At 38.0% G+C, this 14132-nt stretch overlaps 1 protein-coding gene across 1 annotated transcript; it reads right to left on the bottom strand.

The window, feature by feature from the left end:
- Positions 1-2721: 2721 nt before the first annotated feature.
- gpib (glucose-6-phosphate isomerase b) lies at positions 2722-12227 on the bottom strand. Its single transcript, XM_030159871.1, has 18 exons — positions 12053-12227; positions 11740-11830; positions 11390-11458; positions 10133-10252; positions 9899-9982; positions 9630-9776; positions 9109-9180; positions 8970-9014; positions 8827-8880; positions 7397-7457; positions 7117-7160; positions 6863-7015; positions 6491-6620; positions 6269-6345; positions 5155-5283; positions 4820-4895; positions 4632-4698; positions 2722-3109 (listed from the first exon to the last, which is right to left on the bottom strand). The coding sequence occupies exons 1-18, from the start codon at positions 12169-12171 to the stop codon at positions 2986-2988; spliced, it is 1662 nt and encodes a 553-aa protein (XP_030015731.1). The 5' UTR covers positions 12172-12227; the 3' UTR covers positions 2722-2985.
- Positions 12228-14132: the final 1905 nt, after the last annotated feature.

Raw genomic sequence — 14132 nt, 5'->3', positions numbered from 1 at the left:
GCGAGTGATATTGTCTGGAGAAAAGGAAGAAGCTCCTCAGATATGTTCTCAAATACACTGGTCTACAATTTTTTTTTTTTTTAGAAATGATTTGCTTCAGAGATTAAATGTGCTAAATGTTACGTATTTTAATAAGATTAATTGGAAAATAAATGACAAAAGTGCCGGTTTGCTGATGTTTTCAAGGTATATGATTAAGTGTTATTACACATATATATTGGTTTATGCACATTTGTATAATAGTTTTATAAATCTTCCACTAAATAGAACCTGTAAAGTGAATGTATTCTAATGTGCAGACAGTGTTTTGAAGTAGATCTTGTAGCTCTGAGACAAATATTCCTTTTGAGTCAAACCCATTCTCTCATTAATTCTTGAATTTCACATTTTGACCCAAGGCTGTATCTTGGAAAGTTCAGTCAACCAGCATTTTTGACTTGATTTTTCTTTATCAGTGACTCTCATGTGGTAAAATTTCATTACTTTTATTCTGGAAGCATTTTCCTTGTAGACCAGTGATATTCTCATGTGATATTTTAAAGGAAAGGGCTTTGACATAACTTGACAGCAGCTGTTTCATTTTCATATATATACCAAAGATGCACATTCAAATAGGAACTCTAAATATGGGGTCTTCATGTTCTTGTGTTCTTTAGGAATTCTGAAGTGTTGTGGTTTCCATGTGAACCCCAACAAGAATGCATTTCTGAAACAGATATATTTAATGTGGATCTGAAAAAACTGAAGTAGAGCCAAAGCAACAAGAGGTCATCTGGAGCACCCCCCCCCCCCCCCCCCCCCCCCCGCAGCCTCCTGGGGCAGCTGCTGCTCTTATGCTGCAGTATGACAAGCTCTGCCCACGTCCTTAAGTTAATCTTTATATAACTCCAGTAGTCGTGGGAAAAATGAACTTCGGTTTGGCTCAACAGCAAATTTTTTTTTAATATATTTTTTACAGCCTGCAGGGTTTTTGTGTCACTGCTATCAATGGCAGCCTCAGATGCAAACTGGGAACATGAGAGGGACCATCCACTGGGTTTAATATTGGGGGGGATGTGTTGAAGGTGTGTAGGGTCATGTGTTGGAGCCTCGAGGATTGCTTTTCGAACGTGTAGCCCAAGAGAAAATGCTCATGTAAGAAGGCGAGGATAGTCAGGATCATGTGTGTTAAAAGCATTCCAGTGAAGTTCAAGTGGGTATTAAAAGTGGCTGCAGATCCTCAGGTCACACTCTCAGCCTGTGCTACTGTGGGCTTGTTTACATGCAGGGATGCTGACCTTGTGGCCGTTTCCAGCTCTGTGGCTCATTACGCATACAAATGCATGCATAGCTTTTGTAAAGGAGAGACTTAACATCTTCCAGGATCAGATAATCGGTGGTGTGGTTACTCAGTCCAGAAGAATCCCAAACCCTGCTCCTGCTCTCCATCTGACACCGCCATGAACTTGGGACGGCACAGTTAGAGTAGCAGGGGGTGACGTCGCTATAGCAACCACTACACCAGGGCAGGTTGGGACCCTGATTGAGCCAGGGAGGCAACTCTTTAACAGGCCGGAGAGAAAAAAAAATGAGTGACAGGCCCGATCAATAAAGCATGAAGTGGAATGTGAGGGTATGCAGTGCCATTGTTCGACAAACATCTCAGGAACGCACGAGGAACCTTTTTCACGCCGCTGTTTGATTCTCTGATTCTCCAGTGATCTTGTTCATATTGCAGTCCAAATCATGTATTTCATCATGCTGACGTATTGTTTATTTATTCCACCACGGATTAAACAGTTTGAGTCATAGCTCAGTAGCATGATTCAGTCAATATCTGTGTTTTGCTGCAGGTCTGGATTCATGACTCAGACGCTAGATTAGAGCAAAAGAAGAATCTAAAATACCTACCTTTCTTTTGGGAATTGGACGCATTGAATGTATTGAATGCAACTAATAATTTGCGACACCCTGAACCCGACAGTGAGCAGGCTTTCTCTTTCTCACGATTCAAACTCACTTTCTTCTGTATCGTGTTTTGGAGCCAGAGATAAAAAAGCACAAGTTCGATTTGAAGTAAAGTATTGTTGCCTGGCAACAGAATCGAAAACCCAGCAGTGTCTGGGGTCTTTTTTTTTTTTTTTTACTTTCTGTTTGTCCTCATACACACTCTGCAATTGTAGCCAGCAGTAGATTTGAGGAGAGAGAAACATAATGAAATATATTTAGATCAGCCTATTTTTTACAGCGGCACATTTAACAGACGATGTATTGTGGTATCTGTTATCTCTTATACTATTACGATGATAAATTTGAAGCTTTGAAGGATGTAATGTGTATTTTTGTCACACAGTGCTAGTGATAGATATAGTTAATTGAGTGTTTAAGCAGAATCCCTTTGAGGACCACTTTGTAGACCAGATGCATTTCAGTCCAGCTGTTTGTTTTTCTTTCTAGATGGATGCTTTATTGTCTTGGGATTTGTGGGGAAGAACAGTGCAGATGGACTGACCTTTGACCCTTTGTTCCACTGAGTAAATAAGAAGAGTACTGGGTGGTTCATTTGCTCTCAGCACTCTGATGCCATCTAGTGATATCTTCCATATATAAGTTCAGTTGTGTGACTTGAGTTCATGATGTTTTTTGCAGCTCAGGAACACATAGACACCCATCTACGCAGGGGGATGTTGAGCAGCTGTCTTATTCGTCACCGTTTCTTGAGTTATGAACAGGTTGAACGTATAATTGTGTGAAGGTATTTATTTCACAGTCTAATCTCAGACAGTATGAGAGCGCGTCCCACTCTGTCTTCCACATTACTCACTGTGCAAACTAACAAACATGAAAAGACGGCACTGTAGACAGTCACGATATTCATAATAAGAATACAAACATAGAATGCTTCAGCTCGACTGTGTGGGAGCGGCCAGCTGCCTCTGTGAGTCTCCTCATCCGTGGAGCCGACAAGACGGATAACGTTGTGGCGGAAAGTTATTGAGACGCAGCTCAGGCAAAGTTCTTCTTGAGGAAGTTCATGAGTCCATTGGTGGAGGAGTCGTGGGAGTGGACCTCTGTGGTGTCTTTGAGCTCAGACTCGATCTTCTTTGCCAGCTGTTTGCCCAGTTCCACTCTAAGGATGTTAAAGAGGAAAAGACACATGCAAAAGAGAGGATGAATCAGTGTTGAGAAGGTTTCTTCTGAAATGTACTTTCACACAAATGGTTAATTTTTGATTAAGTGTTTTGAAGTGGGAATTATTTGATTTGATTTAATAATTTATTTCGAATGTGCAGTGAAATTTAAAAATATATGCGAACAAGCAAAACATGCATAATAATACAAATATCAACAATCATGTCAATCTTAGACAGAAGAACAGCACAATAGTTCCATTTACATGCCCAAAAAGGGGTGGGAAGAAGTACTGAGAAGAATAAAACTGAGAAGTCACGAAGTGCAAACATCACAACAGGAATGATTACTGGATACTTAACCCTTTAAACCCTGAGACTAAAATGGTTCATCTGGACTTTTTTCTTATTTTGACTAACTAAAAGGTTAGAAAATATGCTGTGAGTAAATCTGTTTGCCCATTTTTTCGAGGCACTTTTTTCCCCTAGATCTTTCATAATCTAGCAATCATTTACAACTTACTGCATGTTATAATATTGCTAAAACGGCTCGTTCTCCAACTTCTAGTACAGGCATGACTAAAATTACTCTAATGACCCAATAAAACCTATAAAACACAACATCTCAAGTTTCAGAAACAGTTGAAATTTTTCCAATCACATGAACAATGAAAGAGTTACAGCCATCCAAACTATGTATGTGTCATCGATGGCACGTCAGGTTTTAAAAAGTTAAGGAAAAAAAGTCTCATGCTTTGAGTTGTGTCTATTAACTTTATGAGCAGACAAGAATGCGTGTGGTGGTAGTCATTTCAATTCAATTCACTTCAATTCACTTTAATTCAATTCAATTCAATACTTCATCGTCATTGTATTAAAAAAAAACATGAGGTAAAAATTCAAGCATCTTTTAGGCAGACATGGCAATACAAAAGCCAAATTAAAGTGCCACCTCAAAGTGCAAAGAACTAGTTTTACGAGTTGAAGCAAGAGAATTAAGAAAACAACCCCCCCAAAAAAAGTCCAGAGTCTGAGCCAAACAATAGAATATATTTAAATGTAGAGACAGTTCCGCGTAAGCCATCCATTAGTTGATGCCCTCAAATTTGTCCTGATGTTGGTGCCAAAAGATGGCAAAGCAACAGAATCAATATTATATCCTACAAATAAGCTTTTTATCACATATTTAACATTCAGATATATTTTTTTATTCATATTTTTTGTCAATTACTGTAAGACTTGCATCTCTTAGATACACATATTTCAAAAGATCATTTTAAAGTCAATATATAACAAAAATAAAAAAAAAAATTTTTTCATCAGTTTTTGTGCATCTTGTAAAGGTAATGCAACATCTTATGAATCTCCTGATGCAAAGCCACAACTGAAAGCTTCTCAGTGCAACTTTTACTTTTTCAAAAATACCCCCCCCCCCCCCAAAAAAAAAAACAACAACCCCAAAACATAAATAAATAAATAAATAACTGAAAACATAAAATGGGATGATAGTAACTATCTTACCCCCACTGGTCAAAACTGTTGATCTCCCACATCACACCCTGGATGAAGATCTTGTGCTCATACATGGCTGCAAAAGGGGAAAAATAATTATTATCAGGACATAGAGGGGACTACAGAGAAAGTTAAAGGGCCATTGGTAAAAACACACTGTTACTCTGTAGCAGTGTGTGTGTGATGTTGATTCTCACCGATAAGAGCTCCAAGTGTGTATGGGGTCAGTTTCTTGAAGATAATTGAATTGGTTGGCCTGTTTCCTTGGAATACCTGGAATCACATGGAGGAATGTTTTGTATTACACTTCTCTTTGTGCATGATAAAGTTTCAACAATATGTTTTGTGATCACTGGGGGGCACTATCTCCTCAGCTTCTAGTATCATGCTCTGCTGTCTGCACTTCCTCATGCCAAGTATGAATTGTTTTGTAGGTAATATGAGTCGACCGTCTGCTGCACAGTCCAGCTTTAAGTTTGTTGGCTGGATGTTCATTCAGTGAAGTGAGTCTTTTGTTCTTCATGTGACTCACTTTGTGTGGCAGGATCTTTTCCAGAGCTTCTCCGCTCTGGCCGCTGGCCTCCAGCTCCTTCCTGGCCTCCTCAGTGGTCTTGCCCCTCATCAGAGCCTCCGTCTGGGCCAAGAAGTTGGCCAACAAGATCTACAAAGACACCGAATCTTAAATACAGTGCAGTCTTTAGTGTAGTGGCATATAGGCCTCCAACATTATGTACCTGTTCTGCAAAAACACATGGTTTAAATTCTTTATAGTTTCAATGTTTGAATTTCCCCATTATTATTTGTATTTGTATGAGACTAAGAGCATGTATTGAATTACACATGTCAGCACACAGGTTTGTGTTCTGAGGAAATGAGAAAGACATTCCTGGCACAGATAGATAGGGTTTATGTCTTTCTCAAGAACTCTGGCCCTTATGCTGGAGGGACTGTGACCTTTACTGATGATCTCTAAACAGTATGTATTCTTAGAGTTCCAAAGCTATAGTTGAGATAAGAATACCAAGAGCACTTACCACAGTTTTGCCATTTTTATTTGTATTCAGTCAGTGTGTCAGTGTGGTTTTTGATTGTAATTTAATTTGAGATAAATGACTAGAGTATAAAAACTTTTTTTTTTGTCTTCTGGAATTGATTTGTTTTAGTTTTCTTTTATCTTTAACATTAGCCTTAGTTTTCAGGTGTTATGAAGAAGACTTGTAGAAGATGAAGGTATGGTGTAACGAATGCATGATATCAAATGTTTTATAAAACCAATGTCCACTGAAGATTCTGTGACGTGCGAGCTATTTTAATTTTTTAAAGCATCAATCATTGACACTGAGGGATTTTACCTGCAGTTTTATTTTGTTAAAGATCCTGTTGTTGTTCATTGCAGTTTTGATTTAGTTTATATGTTTTTGCAAACTGTTCTTTTAATTTCCCTTAACAAAATAATCTTTACACTGCTGATATCAAGTAAATTACAATTGTATTTGGTCAATATAGTGATATTTTACTATCACTATACAGTGTAAATCTATGGTCCTAAGACTTTTATATTCTCTCCTGTAGAGGCAAGGAACATTTATTCATAGTTCTTCCCCAGACTGAAGGAAGACTTCTTAAATAAATGAAAACTCTGGTACCTTGTGGTGTAGGCTGTCTCTGATGGGGTGTTGTGTCTGAGCTGGGATCAGGAAGTCAGCAGGCACCATACGTGTTCCTGAATTCAACACAGTTGGTCTGTATTAGTGGCGCACAGATAACCCCATAGAGTCATAGCCTGATGATGCTACACATAACAACAGAGTAAGGATAATAAGATAGACAGAGCTGATATTGCTGTGACTGAGTTCTGCTGACTTTACCTTGATGGATGAGCTGATAGAAGGCGTGCTGTCCGTTGGTTCCAGGTTCCCCCCACACTATTGGACCAGTGTGGTAGTTTACACGGGACCCATGGTTAGTGATGTACTTTCCATTTGACTCCATGTCACCCTAAAATACAAAATTTCATGTTTAGTGGATGTTTGCTGAGAAACAGTCAATATTAATTTGATTAGTTCTGATTGGAGAAATGGTCAGTGTTGATGTTTTATTCAGGGTTTATTTAACCACGTGGCCTGAGAACCTGTGCAACCAAATTCAAAAGCTCTTTTATCACTTCTAAAAGAATATTTGATCTTTGGTTGCATGATTTCTCAGACACCTGAGAGGCCTGAGGCAGTGTGGGGGCAGACCTGCTGGAAGTAGGCGGTGAAACGGTGCATGTACTGGTCATAAGGCAGCATAGCATGGGTCTCAGCATGGAAGAAGTTGATGTACCAGATACCCAGCAGAGCCAGAAGGACGGGAGCGTTCTTATCTAGAGGAGCAGTGCGGAAGTGGTTGTCCTGCAGGGAACAGAGAGATGCTAATATCCTCTTATGTAACCGTCCGTATATATATTCTCCGTGGATGACTAAAGGAAGCTGTTTCATCCTGCAGTACCTACCATCCAGTGAGCTCCTGAGAGAAGTTTTTCAAAGTTGTCGAAGCCTGATGATGAGTGGAGAGGGAAAGGTAACATAATTAACTGAAAAATCAATTGAGACTCATAAATCGTTGCTGCTGTTTTGTTTAAAATGTCTTTCCATTGATTGTAACACATTTTGAAATCAATAAGTAGTGCTCTGCTGTCCACAACAGCATCATTTATAACACTACTATGAACACTAATATGAGTTTCCTGTTGTAAAGAATACAGAATTGCCTTATTTGTATTTACAACATACCAATATGCAGAGCAATGGACATTCCAATGGCAGACCACAAAGAGAAACGACCACCAACCCACTGAAACATGGAAGAAACAAAGCATCAAATATATATCCTTCTCTCATACAAAGCTAATACAAAGTCTGTTTTTGAAATTAAATAGAAATACTTCTGCATGCAACAAATGGTGTTAGTAGTAACTGAAAGACTTGATCAGGGTAAAGCTACATGTAAATCAGTGCAAGTACTTGTCTGGAACACTGAATGAAACACACCAAAACTTAAACAAAGTTAATTGCTACAAAATGAGGAAAGAGTGATGACATGCAGGAAAGTAGCCAGATCAGTGCAATGAGCCATGGACTGTGGGATGAGCTCCACTAGGTGAGCTGCCATAAATATTTGCTTTGTTAATCCCAAACGTCACAGAGTTAAATTACAGTGAAAAGTAATGAAGTCTTTTGTGAGGACACACAGCGTATAGTACATGCATAAAATGTGACTGTGTGCCAAAAGGTACAGCAGCATCACTAAATATAAATGTGAGAAATGATCTTGACATGACCTTGAATACAAAGGGAACATGGCCACCACACCACTGTTTTTAAGTTATTATTTTGTTTTTTAATCTACACACATTTTTATCCCTGTTTACCTTGGCAATGGTGTTCTGAACACTTATACTACGATGAGATAAGATACTTTATTGTCATTATACAAAATGTACAATGAAATGTAGGCGCACTATCAGGATGCGGACTCATAAATAGTAATAGTAATAAATAGTGGTAATAACTACAAAAATATATAATAAAAACAAAATATGCATCACTCACATATCAACATCCATTCATTCATTTCCTCACACACCAACCTCCTTCTATATCACACAGCAATACATCACACACACATCACGTCAGTGCCAATGTATGCAGTACAATGTACAAAATAGTGCAATTAAAAATGTCTATACTTTAGTGGTTGAGTTCATTGTTCTGTGTAGTTATGGCTGTGGGGTAAAAACTGTTCAGGAATCGTGTGGTGTGTGTTTTTATGGATCTGTATGTATGGTCCTCTACTTAAATTAATATACATATAAATACATAATCCATCTGAAACACTGGCTGTCATTTTCTGTGACATAAAGACCATATTATATGTAAGTTTCCAAATACCAACAATGTAACTGAATGAGGCTCCCTGACCTTTGATGTACCCAGGCCTTTACAGTAACCTCTGCAAGGAGAAGGTCGCTACCAATAATAACTGGGTCTGTGCAGAGAGGCTTCTGATTACCCAGCAGCTGCTGGCCACAGTGTCTGTCCCACCTACTTCACAGGTCAAAAGTCTAGTTTATTTATAGCTGCTGCCTACGGCCCCGTCACAATCTGTGGATGGAGTCGGGGGCTGCTGTTAGTCTGCTTCGGGGCTTACAAAGAGCACTCACATCCCAGAACTCAAACATGTTTTCTGTGTCGATGCCGAAGTCCTTCACTTTGGGCTGGGGATAAACAGAGGAAAGCGGGATGGTTACAGTTACATATATGCCCACAGAACTAGTTCAGCCTGCAACAGTGGGATGTGACTTACAGCATTGGTAGACAAGGCAACGAAGTGCTTGGCAACAGCAGCTTTCTGTTGAAACACACAGGAGGAAAGTGTTAAACAGATATCGGTACAGTCCACTGACAAAATATCACTGCTGCTTTCAGAAGTGCTGTGGACTCACATCTTTGGCATGTTCAAGGAACCATGCTTTGGCTGACTCAGCATTGGTAATGGTCTCTTGGGTGGTGAATGTCTATAAAGATCAATAAGACAGAGAAAGATACATAGATAACACATGAATCATATGATACAACTGTTCCATACTGTAGATAAACATAAGAAACAGCAAGATCGTCTTAAAATTCTAAAGATAGAGAATTTTTTTGTTTTTATGTCCATGATAATAAATCTGAGGTAATGATTGTTTTCCAGTCTTTCAGTTTATTCTTTTTCTTTTTCCTTTTTGCTATTCCGTACCATATTTCTGATGTGAACACTGAAAGGCTGACATGAACCTGACATTTAGACATTAATGTCAGGTGACATAACACTGGCTCAAGTGCCCAGCAGGACCTGTTACATGCCCCACAGCAGAACCAGATCCATCTGACTGAACTTCAGTAACACTGATTAATCTGTAATATGTTTCAACAAATGAATGAGGAGACACATATTGGAGCTGTTTATACAAAGTGGCTCTACCTTGGATGCGATAATGAAGAGGGTTGTCTCAGCGTTGAGCTGTGCCAGGGTTTTGGCGATGTGTGTTCCATCAATATTGGACACGAACCACACACGAGGTCCACCCTTTGAATAAGGCTTCAGAGCCTCCGTCACCATCAGGGGGCCCTACAGGTCATTTCAAGACAAACAGATGTATTAATAAGCAGCTAATTCACACAGTCATGAAAGATCTGACTGATTTTCTGATATAATGCATAAAAAATTTTATTTCTACAAATTGCACTCACAAGGTCAGAGCCTCCGATGCCGACATTGACAACATCTGTGATGGCCTTTCCTGTGTAGCCCTTCCACTCACCGCTGCGAACTCTCTGCAACAGACAGAAACTATTCATGAAACACATTTTTCAACATAATGGAGACAGCTCCAACAAACCGTCACCAAGGTGATGACTAAACCCTAAGTGAAGTATAACAGCAGTTTGTGTTTTTCTGACTTCTTTTTGATGCATTTCACTCACATGGCAGAAGCCCTTCATCTTCTCCAGAACCTTGTTGACCTCTGGCATCACATCCTTTCCATCAACCATGATGGGAGTGTTGGAACGATTCCTCAGAGCCACATGGAGCACAGCGCGGCCCTGTAAATCCAAAGCACCAACAATGAATGATGTCATATTAACCCATAAAGACCCAAACAGCCACCGACAACCAAAACCATCTACTGATCTAAACTGTTTAATAACTGTTGATCCACCATTCCTATCCATACATGTAAATAATTGAGGTAAAATGCAGTTTCTCAGCTTTAAATCATAATCACATACGACCCATTTGGGTGTTCAGAGGCTCCATAGTGAACGTGGAAACCCCGTCATCTTCTACAATATTGATTCACCAGTAAAACCCATGGAGTTGGATCAATGATAGTGGATAGACGCAATAGATTTATGGTCAATTAAAGATATATTTTCTTGAAATGGTCACTTTTTGTTCATTTTTTTTCTGTTTCAGATTCAATACTCAACTTTAATCTGAGTTTTTATGAACATCTACATGATCAATGGATTAAATAAAGGAAAATACATGATTTACACTAAAAAATGCAAAAAACAAAGGTTAATATTAGAATAAATGGTGATAAATCACTTTAAGATGGTTGAATATAGAGAAAAATGTATTTGGGAAGTGCCACAAAAGTACCACTGGGTCTTTATTGGTTAAGACAGTTACAGTCCTGAGCATTGGGGCATTTATATGTAAAAGACCTGACGAATACTCAACTGACGCAAATATTTAGTATTAAAAACTCCTGAAAAATAAATGTACTTTGGGTTAAGTAGTTTTTCTGAAACAAACGATTGATAATCCAGTGCTGTGAAGCTTACTTTTGAGATGTAACAGATTACAGATTTCTTTTGGTTACTTTTCAAACAAATATTTCAAACTGGGCAATAAAAAAGTCTAAAATCCGTCAGAATAAATAATGTGTGATAATGTGCACATTTCATCCTTCTGTGCTGAGAGTTTGATCAGGAGCTGTGATTCAGTTAGATAGTTTTATCTTAGTAACTGTAATGTGTTTCAGTTTAATGTATGCTCTTACTTAATGATGTGACACTCTTACTGTATATATTACTCAACAGAGCTGCTTATGCATTACAGTTTTTAGTGACTTGCTGTAAATGCAGTCTCCCTCACCCCTCCAGGATAAATGTCAAGAGGTTGACTGTTCATATAACTAAAGCTACAGCTGACGTGTGTTCAACAATGATCACCTCAGTGAAGTTGATCTTGTCTCCATTGAACATCTTCTGTCTGGCAGCCTCAATGTCTCTTGACTTAGCCTGAAACAAAATGATAATTTATCCCAAGAGTCAGCAGTAAAATCTACACAATAATTACAGTTCTGAGTTAATGTCAAGCTCGTCACTCTTGTTAAAGTACTCTTATTATCTAACATGTGTATTTAAAAGGCATATCTCATCTTGAGTCGGAGTTATATGTATGATGAATGGAGCCTACTTGCCAGCATCTGCTCTAATTCATTTTGGATTAACCTGTGAAGGTCAATGTAAATGAAGATATTTCAAAAAGGTATGGATTATTCAGATGGAAATAGACATACCAGATCAACCAACATCTTCATAACTTCCTCTGTGATGAGATTCTTGGAGTAATCCAGAAGAATGTCTCCATCGTCTGTCTTCAATGATAAACTGTACAAACATAGACACATGAAACTATAACAACCAGTCTGTTAAACCTGACTTAATGACACAGTAGTAGCTTGAAATCCATTTTCAGATAAGGAGGATACACATTTTCATAGCTGGGATGCAAATGTGTGATGATATAGATAGTAGAAATAGTATATTATAGTGATAATTATGATAATGCCTGGATACATTCATACACTTTAAATAGGAGAGTATGGATACCTGAATTTGTTGAATCTCTCCTGGTCAGCCTCAAACATATGCCTCATGTTGAGGTTCAAGGCGTGGGCTGTGTACCAGTCCTGCAGCTTGTGGAAGTTGGGGTCGTGTGTGAGTCCCATGATGTCAGGAGGGCTTTGCTGTGCTCCGCTGTACTCAACTAGCCTGGCTGAGTGGGACCAGGCTGGTCAGGGACAAGTGTTTTGAAGGGCGTCCAGTTTGGATCGTCACTAGCCCCTCCTATGAGAGACATACTATACTCAGCGCTGGTCACACCTCTACTGTGGCCTGCAGAGTTACAGTGCAACACAATGTCCAGTAGGAAGACAGGAAGTCAACATAATACTCGGATGGTGATGATACATGGACAGCAAAGTCTTCAACTAGTTTCTGTATATTAGTGTGTGTGTGCGTGTGTGTGTGTCTGTCATGCTGCAAAGGTCCAGGTTCATATGGGATGAAGGCTCTACCAGAATGCAGAGAAATCCTAAGTACTACTCCAGCAAATTATTGCAACAACACTATATTTTTGGGGTTTTTTTGTTTTGTTTTTTTTGTTATCTAAAGAATGCGAAGTTTAAAGGTCATACAGTATCTAATAACATTATAATATAATAATCCACAATTGCACAAAAAACTGCACTACAACTGTACAGAAAGTGACACTGTCATTATGTATATAGAGTTTTTTTTCTTATTTTACTTTTACATTTTTGTTATGTATCATGCATTTACAATTTACTAGAGAGACAACATCTACCAGTAAAGAATTCCTTGTACGTGTTTACGCATTTGTCTGTAACCAGATAAAATGCACAAACTACAGTCATTGTATCACAAAGGCATTGTATCACATTATACTCTGTACTTTTATGCCACACATCAAATTATATGAGCTGCTCTGTTCCATTTATTCCTTCATCCAACAGTAATTTGTGGTCCACAGCGCCCCCTATTGACTATTTACTGTAAATATTGAGTGCAAGTTGTAATATCCTTGCTGAAACGCTAGAGGGCGTTAAAAGGTTGGTTTGTAGCCAGGACAAGGCCTAAGTGTTGTTCTTTGGTCTCACATTAGTGAATCGAGATATCACAATTACAACTTTGTTTTTTCACGAATGTACTATATAGGTTTGTCTATTTTAATTGAAAAAGTAGCCCAATACGACAATGTGGAAATTATAGTAAAATGATAAAAGTAGTGTTAGAACAAATATGCTTAATGTATGAAATGTATGTAGTGTTTTACTTTAATATGAAATATTAATGGAATGGAAAAATGTTCTGTAGATGTATAAGTTCATTTTGACTATTTTATATCAAAGAGTAATCTAGTTATCCATACTGATTTATCTAAGTAGTTATTTAATTATCTAAGTAATCCATTACATTCTATAAGATCACCATTTGTAGGCAAAATAATGGAGAAACACCTATCTCCTAAAAGTAAACTTTTCAGCCCTGTTTTTAAGGGTTTATTTAGCTCAATCCATATAAAAACAGTCAACATATTTGGATGTATGTGTTTTTCACTGAACAAGAAGTCTATTAAAAGTATGACCTGACTAAAGCTGTCTGACAAACACAGTACAAAATAAAAACTTCAATATTGCATCTTTGTAATTTAACTATAAAATACACTTGCATGCAACTTTCGACATGGGTAGAGTAGCCTAACATACAGTAGATGATACTGGTCTACAAGTAAAATGCCTCCAGAATAAAAGTAATGAAACTTTACAAGGTTTGAGTCACCAAAAAAGAAGAATTAAGCCAAAAATGTTGGTTGGCTGCAGTTTCCAACATACAGTCTTGGGTGAAAATGTGAAATTCTGACAATCAGTGAGAGAATGGGTTTTACTTAAAAGGAATGTTTGTCTCATAGTTACAAGATCTGCTTCAAAACACTGTCTGCACATTATAAAACATCTGGTTTTCAGACTCTTTCTAGTGGAAGATTTATACATTTATTGTATAAATGTACATAAAGTAGTATGTGTAAAAACACTTTATCATATACATTGAAAACATCAGCCAAACAGTACTTTTCTCATTTGTTTTCCAGTTTATCTCATTAAAGTAT

This window comes from Sphaeramia orbicularis, chromosome 3, assembly GCF_902148855.1.
Source record: "Sphaeramia orbicularis chromosome 3, fSphaOr1.1, whole genome shotgun sequence".
Classification (NCBI taxonomy): domain Eukaryota; kingdom Metazoa; phylum Chordata; class Actinopteri; order Kurtiformes; family Apogonidae; genus Sphaeramia; species Sphaeramia orbicularis.
Note: the sequence above shows the minus strand (reverse complement) of the source record. Positions and strands in the feature narration are given on the sequence as shown.

Bases quoted from the DNA above. Each gene is read 5' to 3' on its own strand.
- gpib (XM_030159871.1), bottom strand. From the start codon at position 12,171: ATGGGACTCACACACGACCCCAACTTCCACAAGCTGCAGGACTGGTAC. The intron at 10,253-11,389 runs GTGATCATTGTT...TTGGATTTACAG, and splicing joins ACAAGATCAACTTCACTGAG to GGCCGCGCTGTGCTCCATGT. The intron at 4,896-5,154 runs GTGAGTCACATG...ATGTGATTCCAG, and splicing joins AAAAGATCCTGCCACACAAA to GTATTCCAAGGAAACAGGCC.